Source organism: Sinocyclocheilus rhinocerous, unplaced genomic scaffold (genome assembly GCF_001515625.1).
Source record: "Sinocyclocheilus rhinocerous isolate Xijiao unplaced genomic scaffold, SAMN03320098_v1.1 scaffold1672, whole genome shotgun sequence".
NCBI lineage: Eukaryota > Metazoa > Chordata > Actinopteri > Cypriniformes > Cyprinidae > Sinocyclocheilus > Sinocyclocheilus rhinocerous.
This window is the reverse complement of record NW_015637961.1, coordinates 179112-195730: the sequence shown is the minus strand read 5'-3', so window position 1 is coordinate 195730 and position 16619 is coordinate 179112. Positions and strand designations below refer to the sequence as shown.

The window sequence follows — 16619 nt, the reverse complement described above, 5'->3', positions numbered from 1 at the left end:
AGCGCTATATAAATGTAATGAATTATTATTATTATTATTATTATGAGTTGAACAACGCGGTGTTCGCACCAGTGTGACCGCTCACAAAATGTAGTCGCACAGGCAGAAGAAATGGTCACAAAATGCGACCATTTAGTCGCAGTCTGGAGTCCTGGCGTTCTTCGTACGCCCCTCGTTATATCAAATGACACTAATCATGATCTGGCTAATTCGGTTCTTCGAACACACCTGTTGTTGATCATTAGTATGGCTGGATTGAGTTATCTGAGATAATTGGACATTCATGGGTTGGTTTAAAAGAGGCTATATATCAATACTCGAAACCACGATCAGCAATGCAGCGATTGACTGGCGGCAAGTCAGCAACGTCAAAAGACCCCTGACGAAAATATTTACAAATTTCTAGACTTTTATAAGGAAACAGCCAAGCGAACAAAACTACATAAATGTTATAATAGATAAATGAAATGTGCACTGTTTTTATTTTATTAAATTTTTTTACATGATTCCCAATTATTTATATTCACGATTTCGAATATTTGTACAGGCTTTACATTTTTATTTTAATGTAATAATTAGCAAGGACCTCAGACTGGGCCGAAGGTTTACCTTCCAACAAGACAATGACCCTAAGCACACAGCTAAAATAACGAAGGAGTGGCTTCACAACAACTCTGTGACTGTTCTTGAATGGCTCAGCCAGAGCCCTGACTTAAACCCAATTGAGCATCTCTGGAGAGACCTAAAAATGGCTGTCCACCAACGTTTATCATCCAACCTGACAGAACTGGAGAGGATGTGCAAGGAGGAATGGCAGAGGATCCCCAACTCCAGGTGTGAAAAACTTGTTGCATCTTTCCCAAAAAGACTCATGGCTGTATTAGATCAAAAGGGTGCTTCTACTAAATACTGAGCAAAGGGTCTGAATACTTAGGACCATGTGATATTTCAGTTTTTTTTTTTTAATAAATCTGCAAAAATGTCAACAATTCTGTGTTTTTCTGTCAATATGGGGTGCTGTGTGTACATTAACGAGGAAAAAAAAATAACTTAAATTATTTTAGCAAATGGCTGCAATATAACAAAGAGTGAAAAATTTAAGGGGGTCTGAATACTTTCCGTACCCACTGTATATATAATAAAAAGATACACATACAGCAGTTAAATTTATATTTTTAATGGAATTATGAAATTAGAAAGTGCAAATACTATTAAAATACTTTGAAAATGAGTCAATATTAAAATTTACTTGATTTTTAGTTTTTTGTTAAATATGATTTATATTAATATCACCCTGCAGCCCAAGACTGGTTGCCCACTGAAGCTAAGCAGGGCTGAGCCTGGTCAGTACCTGGATGGGAGACCTCCTGGGAAAACTAGGTTGCTGCTGGAAGAGGTGTTAGTGAGGCCAGCAGGGGGTGCTCACCCTGTGGTCTGTGTGGGTCCTAACGCCCCAGTATAGTGACGGGGACACTATACTGTCAACAAGCACCGTCCTTCGGATGAGACGTTAAACCGAGGTCCTGACTCTCTGTGGTCATTAAAAATCCCAGGATGTCTTTCGAAAAGAGTAGAGGTGTGACCTCGGCATCCTGGCCAAATTTGCCCATTGGCCTCTGATCATCATGGCCTCCTAACAATCCCCATATCTACTGATTGGCTTCATCACTCTATCTCCTCTCCACCAATAAGCTGGTGTGTGGTGGGCGTTCTGGCGCACTATGGCTGCCGTCGCATCATCCAGGTGGATGCTGCACACTGGTGGTGGATGAGGAGATACCCCCTGACAATGTAAAGTGCTTTGAGTGCCTAGAAAAGCGCTATATAAATGTAATGAATTATTATTATTATTATTATTATGAGTTGAACAACGCGGTGTTCGCACCAGTGTGACCGCTCACAAAATGTAGTCGCACAGGCAGAAGAAATGGTCACAAAATGCGACCATTTAGTCGCAGTCTGGAGTCCTGGCGTTCTTCGTACGCCCCTCGTTATATCAAATGACACTAATCATGATCTGGCTAATTCGGTTCTTCGAACACACCTGTTGTTGATCATTAGTATGGCTGGATTGAGTTATCTGAGATAATTGGACATTCATGGGTTGGTTTAAAAGAGGCTATATATCAATACTCGAAACCACGATCAGCAATGCAGCGATTGACTGGCGGCAAGTCAGCAACGTCAAAAGACCCCTGACGAAAATATTTACAAATTTCTAGACTTTTATAAGGAAACAGCCAAGCGAACAAAACTACATAAATGTTATAATATATAAATAAAATGTGCACTGTTTTTATATTATTTTACTTTTTTACATCGTAATTATTTGTATTCACAATATTTGTACAGGCTTTACATTTTTATTTTAATGTAATAATTAGCAATTCATTTTATTTGATCTTTGAAACAGATTTGTTACGTGACAGCATTAATGAAAGTTTCTTAAGGTTCAAGATCATGTTCACCTACCTAGAACGAATATGATTAGATGGGGTTGAATTTGCTCGCTTTGCTTAAAGGGTTAGTTCACTCAAAAATGAAAATTCTGTCATTAATTACTCACACTCCTGTCGTTTCAAACCCGTAAGACCTCCGTTCATCTTCGGAACACAAATTAAGATATTTTGGATGACATGTGAGAGCTCTCAGACCCTGGATGACATGTGAGAGCTCTCTGACCCTGCATAGACAGCAACACAACTGTAATGTTCCCAGGTCCAGAAACGTAGCAAGGACGTCGGTAAAACAGTCCATGTGACATCAGTGGCTCAACTTCAGTTTTGCAAAGCTACGAGAATACCTTTTGAGCGCAAAGCATAATTTATTCAACAATTCTCCTTCCCCAAGTTATGGTCTTCCGCCATTTTAGAGAATATCACAATGCAAACGCACGCTTTCCTCTAAGCGTAAACAATGCTGATTATGCAGATTACGTTCATGCACGCGCTTTCCCCCTGAACGTAAACAACGCTGATTATGTCGATTACACTCTTGGGTACTCTCCAAAATGGCGGAAGACGTAACTCGGGGGAGAAGAATTGTTGAATAAATTGTTATTTTTGTTTTCTTTGCGCTCAAAAAGAATTCTCGTAGCTTCGCAAAACTGAAGTTGAGCCACTGATGTCACATGGACTGTTGTAACGATCTCCTTGCTACGTTTCTGGACCTAAGAACATTACAGTTGCGTTGCTGTCTATGCAGGGTCAGAGAGCTCTCACATTTCATCAAAAATATCTTAATTTGTGTTCTGAAGATGAACGAAGGTCTTACGGGTTTGGAACGACACGAGATGACAGAATTTTCATTTTGGGGTGAACTAACCCTTTAAGCTGATTTAACTAAAAATAATATGTTATGCAATAAGTATAATATATGTGAAATGTATGTGAACCATAGAATGAATATGATTAGATGTGGCTGAATTTGCTCGCTTTGCTTAAGCTGATTTAACTGAAAATAATATGTTATGCAATAAATATATGTGAAATGTAGATGAACCATAGTGGAAATACTTATTAGACATTTTTATGTGAAGCAGAGGCATAATTTCAGTTTTGTAAGAATTACAGTAATTTTACTGTAGTGATTAAATTGTCAGATTTGTTTTTGACATTTTATGAGTTAATCTTTTGATTTAGTTGATTTAATTCAGTGTGGTTCAGTACTGAATAAGTCAAATCTGTGTTTTTGTATATGGCAGATGTTGCATCAAAAATTCTAGACTTTTTATATAGTGAATATAGTGTTTATGTGCAAATATTGCTGTACTTCTTGGCTTGGATGTTTGGCTGTGTCTTTGTCTTTGTCTCCTGCTTGTTATATCAGTTTGCTAAACACCAAGAGCTCCATCAAGCCACTCCCATAATAGCTGTCATCATTCAAATTAATGCACGACTCTACATTATCTGTATAGCATGTGTGAAAGACTCTTACACAATTATGAAGTAATTTTTTTCATGACGAATACATTTTTCAATAAATAAACCTGGCCGTCTATTAATGTATTATTTTCAAGTTCATTTTTTAATTATTACTTAAAGGTCCCATATTGTCAAAACTGAAATTGCCTGTTTTGTCGAGAAAATGCTGTTCAGTCTGGATGTCAGGAAACTACATCATTGCACAGTAGGGCTGTGACGGTCGCCGTGACAACCGCACCACCGGCGGTAGCGCACGTGATGTCACACACTCTATAACAAGCATAATACAAAGTGTTGTATACAAGTATAATAATAGTAACAGTTGCAAATTGTTTTATTTAGACTATAAGTCTATGCTAATTCACAAATTACCTCAAATGCCATACACGGCGTTTGATCCTTTAGATTGGCAGGTTTGAGCGCAGGAAAATACAGTACAGAATACAGAAACCAAATACTACATCGCCAATCTGGAATCATTTCCATTCATGTCACCCATCCGCATTTGTACAAGTGTCTTCAAGTTCACGTGATCGCAAACGCTCGGCTGGTCAGGTTTGTATTAGCTGCATTCGGTGTTTGAAAAAAAAACCCCATGAATTACCATTCTGAAGCATCCTGTTGTAAGCGCGTTTGGGGAGGTGGTTGGTTGTCTCCTGTCGTCGCCGATTCGGGGTCTGAGTTCGGCTCAAACATGTAAGGCCGGACAACATTTCCCTCAGCAGTGACCATCATTACCGGTGTTTCTATTTACCTTACTTGTGAGTATCACCAATCTACAGCAGGCTACAGCATACATGACCCTAGTTACCTGTGGTTGGCCTAGCCATGTGTCACTCAGAAAACAACAGGCCAATCAGAAGAGAGGCTCATGAATATTAATTAGACAGGAACTCTGCAAAGAACAGGTCGATTTTGGCCTGAGAGAGGAGCTGTAAAAATATATTGAGATGGTTTTTGGTACTTATACCGCAAATATATATTCTTAAGGACATCAAGACTTAAAATAAAACTCCAGAAAGGTGTTAAGTATGTGACCTTTAAAATTACTGTCCCTGGTTCACCAGGGTACTCTTGTAATAAAGTAACCGTGGATGGGACAGATGCAATCTAATCCTGTTTACATGAAAAAAGCCTGCTCCTGAGCAGGTTTAAGCTTACGGACCCAGGAGACTCTGGTGTATATTCAATCTATATTGAAAATGTGCTGTGTGGCACCGTTAGGGTTGGGGGTAATTTTGGACTTGGAGTCAGACTCAAAACATGGATACTTTAGGCAATATAGAAATCCTAGCCAAGACATATCTGGGAAAAAGAGGACATATGGTCACACTGTAGAAAGACATCATTCCTTGTCAAAATCTTTACCTACTTGAAAATAAAATAAATTAAGTAAAGATTTTTGATGTGTTTATACACATTATCACCATCATCAACAAAGTGAAAATAATTGGTGAAATACCTGGTTTGGTAAAGTGATCAGCCCTTTATGCCGGGTTCACACTGCACGATTCAGATCGCTGCTCTTCTCACACTTCACGACTGTCTGGGGTAGCACCTAGTTGCTGTTGTGTGCACATGACACACCGGATCGGTGACAGTGAGTCAAACATTACACAACTTCTCAATAGGAAGAATCGCTGAAACTCTTAGTTTTCATTGTCTACTAACTATGTTTCACAACCAAACACACTTGAGAATTGAAATGGGAAATAACGTAAGATTCAAGAGAATGGATTTATCCCTGTCAAAAATGGTAGCCCGCAAAAAGCTTGCAGTCCAAGTTGACTGTACGCTGATTTGCAGTGAGAAAGAAGAAGAATATGAAGGACAGAATGGTTTCTTGCAGACGCCATATGTGCTGATGTTTTGATGCAGATCTATGACTTCACCCCCAACATTTCCTTTGTCCTGTATCTTGCTCTCTTATTGGCTGTTGGTCGTCACCGGTGTCATTTCTAGTCAAAACACATATAATACTGCAGGGCTGTGAGTGGCCAACAAGTCCAGATATTTAGCATGCCAAATATCTCACAGGCATTGGTGATGCATTGACGTTTCTCCCAGATCACATCTTTCATAACAAACACTACGTGATTGTCACTCACATGAACAAGCACAGATTTGTCAGCGATTTCCACAAAACTGTCAGAGAGTGAAAATCGGGGCGAAAATTGTGCAGTGTGAACCCGGCATTAGAGCATACCAGGGATAGTTAACTTTGATCCTGGGCTGCGTTCCACTCCACTTCCTTAAGCACTTCCCCTCGGGGGAATCCCCGCTGCCATTTTGAAGTGCGTTCCACTTCGTGAAGTGGACGAGGGAAGTTTATATGGACAGACCCTGGACCCCTCGATTTTGACAGAAGGAGCGAGTCTGCTTCATATGCACACCATACCTATATACATATAGAATGCTGCACCAAACAAATTAGTAAGGGAAAAAATGTAAACAATAAACCAACTCCATAGCGGATTCTAAGTGATCAAGGGCTTAGGACATTCCAATTCAGCCCATTGCAAGGGTTCCGCCAGAAGTGGGCACTCATGCAACGTAATCAATGACGTACATCCGAATAAATGAGACGGAGAGAAGTTTGCAAGTGAAGGGCATAAAAAATGGACTGGAACGCAGCCCTGGAGTGCCGCTGTCCTGCAGATTTCAGCTCCACCCCTAAAAGATAACTTTACCTGCCTGTATCATTAGTAATGCTGAAGACATTGATTAGCTTGTTTAGGTGTGTTTGATTAGGGTTGGAGCTAAACTCTGCAGGACAGTGACACTCAGTAGCTGTGTCCCAAAGTTAAGTGCGCACACTTCAAAGGCCACGCCTCCGAAGTGCATGAAGGACGCTCTGCCTTCGCAGGATTTTTTAATTGCGCCACCAGGGGATCCCGATTACCGCTCTGTCACATAGCAATGGTGCGAGAAGAGAGCCGTCATCCTGACAGGACAGGTGGAGCCTGAATTGCTCATTTTTGTTTTTATGTTTTACGTCATAATGGAGGAGACGGTGATTAGCCGAGGCCAGGGAAGTTGCACTGGTTTGCTGCGTCCTTACTTGCTGGATTACAACTTTAAATGCAGGTATTAGGTTGGAGCTTACTTGAATAATATAATGACACATATGAAAAACTACAAAATACACACACACACAGCAGTTAAAATGCTGATATCTTACAAAGGTGCGATTTTATAGTTTATTGTCTTGACCATGGTGATCATGTGAAGACAGGGTTGCAACCCGGATTTTTTAGGCAGTTAGCCTAAGCATAAAAATAGAGCATAGTACAGCTCAATGTTAAGTGGCAGCTGTTACAGCTGAACAGTGCTCTGTTTGACCGCTCCGAGTCCTTCAGATGCAGTCTTTGATATAGTTAGCAACAATGTGTTAATATTCTGACAATATATGCTGTTACTTTCATTTTCAAAATAATCAGTGGTGGACTGTAAGGAAGTACATTAGTTATGTATTCTCGTACAAATGTAAGGTACTAAGTTTTCATTTTTTTCTCACAGGACAGCAACACTACAAAAATATGGTCTTTTACAACATGATGCATTGTTGTAGATTAAACTACCCAACAGTATGAAGTAGGCAACTTTAACTTTAATAACCTTGAACATATTCAGAAGTAAACTGCAACATACACCGTAGTGCAGCAGAAATATTAATTTCTTTTTCAGAACAATACTGTATACCTTTACTTTCACTCTCAATATATAGTATATTAGAGTATGCAAGATAATAGTTAAAGGGATAGTTCACCCAAAAATGAAAATTCTGTAATCATTTACTCACCCTTAAGTAAAACTAAGGTTATAAATATGACTAGTAGTTTTTCCCCAATGTGGTATTAGTAGTTACTAAAAGTAGTTTACTAATGTGGACAGGTTTTTTAACTGTTTTCGGCTGAGGATCTTCTGAGAAGTGAAGGGCAACAGTGATGGGGTGCCACAATCCAAACCCTGGTGTTTCTTTTCTGGCTGCCAGTGGTACATCATACAGAGTGGTCTCCAGAGTGTTTGGCATGCCTCGTTCCACTGTCCACCGCTATGTTGTAAATAGTTGTAAAAAGTACTTTCAGTAATGTATAGAACAATTTGTTTTAATGTGTAAAAAAATATTTACAGGACAAAAAAATAAACGTGTATATAAGAATGTTTTGTTGAAAAATTATAAGCTGCATTAAAAAAAAATTAACAATGTACATAATTACTTCTCTTTTATTTACACATGTGAATATGCAAAACAAAAAATACTAAATGTACAGAAAGTACAAATAAATTACAAAAATAAGTAACGTATACAACTTATTAATTTCATTTTTAACTTACATCACAAAAATAAACTACAGAAATTAGGTTGTTACATTGACGATGTGACATTTAAAAAAAAAATTAATGTACCCATTTTTTCCCCTGTTTTTGTATTTGTTAAGCATTCTCTGAAGAAGGGAAAACAGTCCCTCCATTCTCTCCCTGCTCTCCTTTGTCTCTCTCTGGAGTTTGATGTCCTCCCTGAGTAGCTCCACCAGCCTCCACTCACTCCCTCACCTGTCCCAGGACACTTGCAATCCTAAGGCAGAGCAAATAAACCATGCCTGTTAACAACAACAGCACAATGAATTTCAGCAAAAAAAATGTGTGTATTAACCTGCTTACTTTGTATTTTTTAAGTCCTTCCCCGCAGGTTAATTTTCTCCAGAATAGTCCTAAAACAAGAGAAAATGGAAACACTTATGAAAAATATTAAGACAGGGGTGCAATCTTAATATTAGACAATATGACACAGCAGGACATGCATACAAAATACAGAAGTGCTCAAGTTTGGTTAAACATTTGTAGACATATCTTGCATGACAGCACTATAAAAACACAACAAAGGGAAAGACTATTGCCTTATATAGTGGTTGTCTTATTGTTTGTGGGCTTTGTGTAAAAAAAAAAAAAAAATTTTTTTAACACTTGTTTCGCTAGGTATTTGAGTAAATGAAAACACACATTTAAATGTGAATTCCTCTCACCCGCCATGTTTTTTAAATATAAATTCTTTGGTCATTTGCGCGCTATGAATCCTGGGATAGGGTAGGGTGCGAAGTGTCCATGGCTGCATCCGAAAACTGAAAAATGCTGCCTTCAGAGGACGCATTCCAAGGTAGGAAGGCATTAAGGCATGTAATTAAATACTCACTTAGTTATCACCAAAGCTCTCAATATTTTGCTGTAGACCATTAAACCGCTACGTTGCCTCAGAAGTCTGTCCAAAATCAGTTTCGTGAGGTGCCTTCGTTGCGTCAAACGCTGCCTGCAAGTCATTGCCTGATAGGGCAGTAAGGCAACAAGTTATGGCGTTATTTTAATGACAAATGTCGAGAGCGCATTATTGTAGCCTGAAAGCACATTAATATATTGCACGAGTGTGAATCTCACCACTCGCGCACGGATTTCCTTTGCTCTCGCACAAAACCGGCGCTCAGATATACGCTGCTCTCGCCCAGAGAGAGTGCGCGCGCTTAAAACGTGTCTCTCCTCTCACTCAAACTGTGTCCTGTGCACTCTCAAATCTCTCTGTGCTCATGCACTATAGATATTAATTATTTTCGCACCTGAATTAAACATTGTCAAAAGTTATCATTATGCACTTTTAAAAAGTAGTCTCAAAACAGATTTGTGCAGGGCCTTTCCTTGATTTTTTATTGTTGTATTTTTATTTTTACATCAAATTGTTATTGTAGCTACTTAGTTTTACTATATCTCTTTTATGTTTGTATTTTGATCTTTTCTGCGAATGCACATATGCACCTCTTTGTAAAGTAGGCTACTTTGTATACACTGGTTTAAAAGGTGCTCTATAAATAAAGCTTAAACCAATCAGACCTCCACAACTGACCGATGAAAATACTACGTGAAATCTAATTGGCTGAGTGAACTGAACCTGGAATTCTTTTGACAATCAAAGATGGATCTTTAATTTCTTTCCCGTTTAATAATATTTAGCCATGTTAATGAAATGTAGCCTGTAGAAATGGCTAGGAATTGGGTGCTTGGATGATTTGTACATATAACCTCTGTCCAACTGGTTGGTCTCTGAGCAATTTATTTAAAAACAACATATTATAGCCTATGGCTCTAAAGACTTCATATAAAACATCAATGTTATGTCATAATATGTCAGATACCTCAACTGAATTTAAAATCATTGCAATAAATTCTCAGTTGGTATGATGGCAATAAGTAATAACTCCTCAAATCAACATCAAATGCAAAAATTGATGTAAATGATGCAAGATATAATACAATAAATGCTCCAATAGCATCGCTGTTTGGGCATTTATTGGGAGATTTGTTTTTTAATCCAGTTTTCCGGTCTGAATTTTTTTTTTTTTCTTCTTGAAAATCCACTTAATATTAGCTACACATTCAATGGCACTCTCCTCTAAAACAGTGAATATACAGTTATATGACAGTTACATGTAATTACATTGTCTGCAAATGCATTAAACCCATAGAATAGAATGTAGTAATGTTATGGCAAATATGAACGTGTCTCTCCTCTCACTCAAACTGTGTCCTGTGCACTCCGGTTTTGTGCGAGAGCAAAGGAAATCAACGCGCAAGCGGAGAGATTCACGCTTGCGCATTATATTAATGTGCTTTCGCGCTACAATAATGCGCTCTCGACATTTGTCATTAAAATAACGCCATAAGTCAGCTGCTTAAGTTTTCGGATGCAGCCCTTAAGATGTCCACGTCATTTTCCTGGGAAATGGAGGGCGCATTTGACGACGCTTTCGAATCGTGGCAGGCTTCGTCGCCTTCGGCCTTGGAATGCGGTCTTCGGAGTGTGCATCCTGAATTGGAAAAATTTCGTGGAAAAGTTCATTTATTTCAGTAATTCAACTCAAATCTGACTAATACAGGATATTCTGTCATCATTTACTCACCCTTAAAAAAAAAGTATTTCAGGTTTCCAGGAATGATGAGCAAATAATGATAGAATTTCCTATTTTCGGTGAACTAACCCCTAAGCAAATCTGCCCTGTGTATCTATAGGCTTGTACAGTAGCTGAAATGTTTTCCTCTTTTCTCTCGTACTCTGTGCAGGAAATTTATGGAGTCTCTAAGCAGTGACTCTGTGTATAAAATAGACATGTTTAAATCTCTGCCTGACGCTCTGTTGGAAAAATGTGCATTTCTCAGTGTACGACCAGACACTGTCAAGAACCTCGTTCGGGCCATGCAAGGTGAGAGTGAACACACACGCACAAACTTAAAATTAGGACAAAAACATGAATTTTGTGATAATTAAATGTGCATTCTGACATTTAGCAGTATGTTTCTTTTTTTTAATCAGTCAGTTCAACATTAAAACTAAGAATTCTAATATGTAGTTTGTAAACTGTTGTGTCTTTGATAATTCTGAACAAATACCCAACAAATTCCTATTATCTACTATTGTTGTTTGATTTATTTATTTTTTTTGATGGATTTGATGACATCCAATTATGTGTGTTACCCTCCTTGTGAAGGGTGTCAATTATTGTCTTCTGGACAACTGTCAGATCAGCAGTCTTCCCCATGATTGTGTAGCCTAGTGAACCAAACTGAGAGACCATTTTGAAGGCTCAGGAAACCTTTGCAGGTGTTTTGAGTTGATTAGCTGATTGGCATGTCACCATATTCTAATTTGTTGAGATAGTGAATTGGTGGGTTTTTGTTCAATGTGAGCCAAAATCATCACAATTAAAAGAACCAAAGACTTAAACTACTTAAATCTGTGTGCACTGAGTTGATTTAATACACGAGTTTCACAATTTGAGTTGAATTACTGAAATAAATTAACTTTTTCATGACATTCTAATTTATTGAGATGCACCTGTAAAAGCGATCCATCTGTCATACAGTGTTATTGTGGCCGCGGTGTGTCACGTGACAAGCCTGATGCGTCGCCATGGAAACAGTAAGGGAAAACGTTCTAAAATAACGGTCGCCTTAAAAAAAATCACTCTTGGGGGACCGCTAGAATATTTTAAACTCGCCACTGAAAAGGTTAATTATTAGTTACTTACGTGGCTGGCGATGGAGGTCCGCACGTCAGTGAAGGTGGGGCAGCCAGGCAGGCCCATCAACTTCCACGCGTACTGGAAGTAGTTGTTTAAGTTTTTGCAGGGGTTCGGCGTGGAGGTGAAGAACAAATACTTCGCATCGGGACCGCCTGGCAGTTTCTCCTTCAGCAGGAGGAATCGCTGTACCCACCCATACTCCTCCTCTGTCAGGGCGATTTGGGCTGGGCCAAAATCCTGGTTCGTATTGTGGCTGGTCACCTGTGGACACCAGAAAACACACAAGCCACTCAGAAGAGGCAACTAACAAATTAAGCAGAGGTATGAAAAGCAAGTCATATGCTCACATTAATGAGATGTGACTTTTGAGATGTGGATCTCTGGGGCCCCAGCACCTCCTGGATGGTGATATTTTGAAACCCACCCCCTCTGTGGCCGTAGATAGAGGAAAGCAGCATGGCGAAGTGCCCGTAAAACTGCCACTGGACTTTCTCCGTGGGGTCATTTTCCAGGAGGGCTTTGGCCAGGAGAGAGCGCAACGTCAAGGTTCCAGTCTACAGTCAATGGCAGGTAAGTAAGCAGTGAAGGTAAGACTACTTACTCAATAGCTCCGGGATGGCCTGCGCCACCTGGGTCCGGCACTTCAGAAGGGTGGCCTTGGAGTTGACCCGAACCTCCTTTTTCAGCCTTCACCGAAGTCCGGTGGATGGCCACGCCCCTCTTCAGTGACCTGCGCAGGCTCACCATTTCACACCAAAGACCGATCAGGGTGTTTTTTGACAGGCGGCATGAAGACGGAGGGGTTTCGGCGATGTAGCAGATGAAGTTGCCAACGTTCATGACATAGTGCTGTGTGGTCGTCTCCGTCATGTTGGCCTGTCGAGGGAGCTGACCCACCTGCAAGCTGACAAATGGTCCCCGGTTAAAGGAACAATAAACTTTGATGACACTGCGCCAAAAACAGGGAACACTACTCACGCATGTATTTTGGTGGTTTCATTCAGGAAACAGAATCTGACAGCTTGCCCTTGCCCTCGGCCATGTAGGCGATGAATTTCTTAATTCTGTATATCTGACCGCCACCATTTTCCTTGAGTTTGAAGGTGGGATCCGGGCCTAGCTGGTGCCGCCTGTATTCCTCCAGGACCTCGTCTGCACACAAAAGGCAAAAGAGGAAGAGCAAAGACACAGTTAACACAGCATTTTGCAAAAGAAAAAAATACTAACTGCAAGAGAAGTGTCAGACTCACTCAGAACTGCCACGTGATCGGGATACTGCTGGGTTTTTTCTTCCCACGGCCGCTGAGAGGTGGAGGGCTTCTCGGCGCTGGTCGCGAACTTCTTGCCTCCGGCTTCTTCGGGCTGCTGATTAGCAGAGGGCTCACGTTTCGCCCCGTCTCAATGGCCAACAGCAGCTTCCTTTTCTCCTTGTTTTCCACCTTGTGAATGATGACAAGGTGCTGGCTGAGGCGGGTGTACATCCGCAGACACAGCAGGCATGTCTCCACAGGCATATTGGGAAGGCTTTTGTTGCAAAAGGTGAACACAGGTAAACGGATGGTAACTGGATAGGGGACTGGTGTGGAATGACTGGGTCCCTCACACTGAGGGCTTAGAAAGCCTTGGTTCAATTTCAAGTAAGTCACTCTACACTTACCTGAAAATGGAGTGCATTTTAAAGTAATTTACTCTAGATATTTTAAAATTTACTCATTTTTCAGGTAAGTGTAGAGTAAGTCATGTATACTTGCATGGGAATGCACTGCTTTCCCATGAGCCACCTTTTCACACCTGTAGCATCCCAACTGTAACCTAATAGGCTATCCGCGGACACCATGCGATCAAAGTATGCATATAAAAAAGTTTTAATGTCCACGGAAAACCTGTGTACGTCCTGTCAAATAAGTTACAGGTGATCAAATTACACTTGTAATGTTACACAGGCTTTCCGTGGACAGATCATTTTAAAGCCAACAATGATTATTTACAAACTGTAATATACATCAATGTGTTAGACGCTGCTTTCTGTGCACATTGCTGCAGGTTTTTTCAAATACATTCAATACATACATGAAAAATAACTCATAAACGCACTGTCCACAGAAAGCCTGTGTAGGTCCCACCAAATAAGTTAAAGGTGGTCAAGTGTCAAATAAAATACATTTTATTGTTTAAATATTTTCAAGTTTTAAAAATGCAATTACTTTTGACTGTAAAAAATAATAACCCCTCTTTGAAACATTTTTAAAAAGGTACTGCAAGCAGCAAGTCAGGGAATAATTTTTATTCAAAATTTACAAGGTAAGTTAAACAGTCTTATTTTGAGAATTGTGTTTGTAGAAGTTCAAAGCTAACTAACTTAATTTGCATTTCTATTCTATTTTAAAGATGCAGGTAAAATGCCCACTGTGTCCTGCAAAGGTGTTACACCTGAGGCACCACCTGAGGTCCCAACACAACATGCAAAACAACGAGGAGAGGCAAATCATGCTGCGCTTGGCCAGGGGGCGGGTCTTGCTGCGTGATGTCAGGTGTCCTGAGTGCAGCATCGTTTATAACAGAGTTGAACGGCACCTCAGATCGGGCCATCCAGAACTCATAGTAAGTCTTATCTCAAACTAGCCTGCTTGTTTTTATGGATTTATTTTTGGATTAATCTGTTTAAAAAAATCTTTTTCTTTAGGCAAAACAGGTGAATGCCCGCATTCGTGAGCTACAGCTAAAAGGTCAGTGTAGACCACCTGAAAAAGCTAAAGGCTCAGAAATGACGCCGAAGAAGGGGAGGAACGTCAGGTGGCACTCCCCCAGCCGCAGCCTCCAGAGAGCCAGCTGACACTCCCCCAGCCTGCAGAGGAGTGTTTCCAGTTGCTGGGCAGGCCTTGATTGTTTCATTTAAGAAGACATTAGTATTTTTTACAAGATAAAATAAAAACTTTTTTTTTTGGTGTGTTTTCATTGGAAATCAACCTCCAGGGGAACATGAACCTGCTAGGTACGTGTTAAGTGATCGGTTTAGTAATTATGCTATTCTTTGTCCATGAACAATACATTAACAACTTATTTTTTTGTAGTAGAATTACTTCTACAGGAAGACAATGCTCAGGATGATCTCATCTTTTCATGCAGCATAGTAAGTATTAGGTGATCAGTTCGTTTGTATTTAGATTCTGTTGTTTCTCTTTAACCTTAACACCAAGCTAATTCTGTTTTGATGTTGTTGTTTTTTCCTGCAGGATAACATGGACCTCTGCACACTCAGTTTGTCAGAGTTTATAACAATATAAACATTTAAAGTGTTATATATTTTTTAAATGTATATAGTTCTTATAATGTAAAATTTTCAATCTTGTATTTAACTATTTTATTTGAAAGAATTATGGATATTTATACGGTTCTCCGAAACCGTTCAATGTTGTTCAAAACTGTTTAAACTTTTAAAATTCAAACATAAAAATTTAAGATTAAATATTTAAATGTTTTATTTCACGACTACGAAGTTCTTTTTTTTTTAAAGAATATTGTTTATTTTTAGAGATTATTATCATGATATTTTTTATTCCACGTTTGTTTGTTTTTTCTATCATGCTCATAGTAAGTATTAGGTGATCAGTTCGTTTGTATTTAGATTCTGTTGTTTCTCTTTAACCTTAACACCAAGCTAATTCTGTTTTGATGTTGTTGTTTTTTCCTGCAGGATAACATGGACCTCTGCACACTCAGTTTGTCAGAGTTTATAACAATATAAACATTTAAAGTGTTATATATTTTTTAAATGTATATAGTTCTTATAATGTAAAATTTTCAATCTTGTATTTAACTATTTTATTTGAAAGAATTATGGATATTTATACGGTTCTCCGAAACCGTTCAATGTTGTTCAAAACTTTTTAAACTTTTAAAATTCAAACATAAAAATTTAAATGTTTTATTTCACGACTACGAAGTTCTTTTTTTTTTAAAGAATATTGTTTATTTTTAGAGATTATTATCATGATATTTTTTATTCCACGTTTGTTTGTTTTTTCTATCATGCTTTAATAAAAAATTTTAAACTATGATTTTGTCTCTGTGTTACTGATTTAAATCATTTGAATTAAAAATGGAAAACCCTATTTAAAAGGAACTTGCATATTAGACTATAGATGGTAGGGGGTCACATGGGCAGTCAGGGATACAATTAGGTTGGTTTTGGTCATATAGGTGATCAGGGGGACAAATAAGCTGTTCGTGGTCACATAGGTGGTCAGGGGGACAAATAGGCTGTCCGTGGTCAGCGGGCGGGGCCCGGGGTGGTACTTCGATTAAAGGTGGACAAATAGGCCGTTCGTGGTCAGTGGGCAGGGCCTGGGGGCGGTGCTTGGACAGCCAGAGGGCCAATGAGAAGTAATCGGCCATATGGTCCGTGGACGGCCAGCCACAACCTATTTGCCGTGCCCCGCATAGGAGGTCTGTGTCCAGGAGGCTGCCACCCTATGGCCGACCCCCAGAAAAGGCGCAAAACCGAAGGGCCGATTTGTCGCCGTTCTGCGGGGCCCCTGGGCGCCCTGGGTCTTAGCCGACACCTCTGGCCTAGAGGTCTACGCAGAGGACCCGAGACCCGAGGACCCGGGACCCGACCCGGGATCCGTAC

The 16619-nt window shown here is 39.6% G+C and overlaps 1 protein-coding gene and 1 pseudogene across 1 annotated transcript in view; both read right to left on the bottom strand.

Annotated features, from left to right (window-relative positions):
- LOC107749337 (uncharacterized) overlaps positions 1-13031 on the bottom strand; it is a 14431-nt pseudogene extending 1400 nt beyond the window's left edge.
- Positions 13032-13239: 208 nt separating this feature from the next.
- LOC107749336 (interferon-induced very large GTPase 1-like) overlaps positions 13240-16619 on the bottom strand; it is a 17008-nt gene continuing 13628 nt past the window's right edge. The window contains exon 3 of the mRNA XM_016564446.1: positions 13240-13646. Coding sequence (XP_016419932.1) covers positions 13240-13646 — 407 coding nt within the window. The remainder of the gene's footprint in view (positions 13647-16619) is intronic.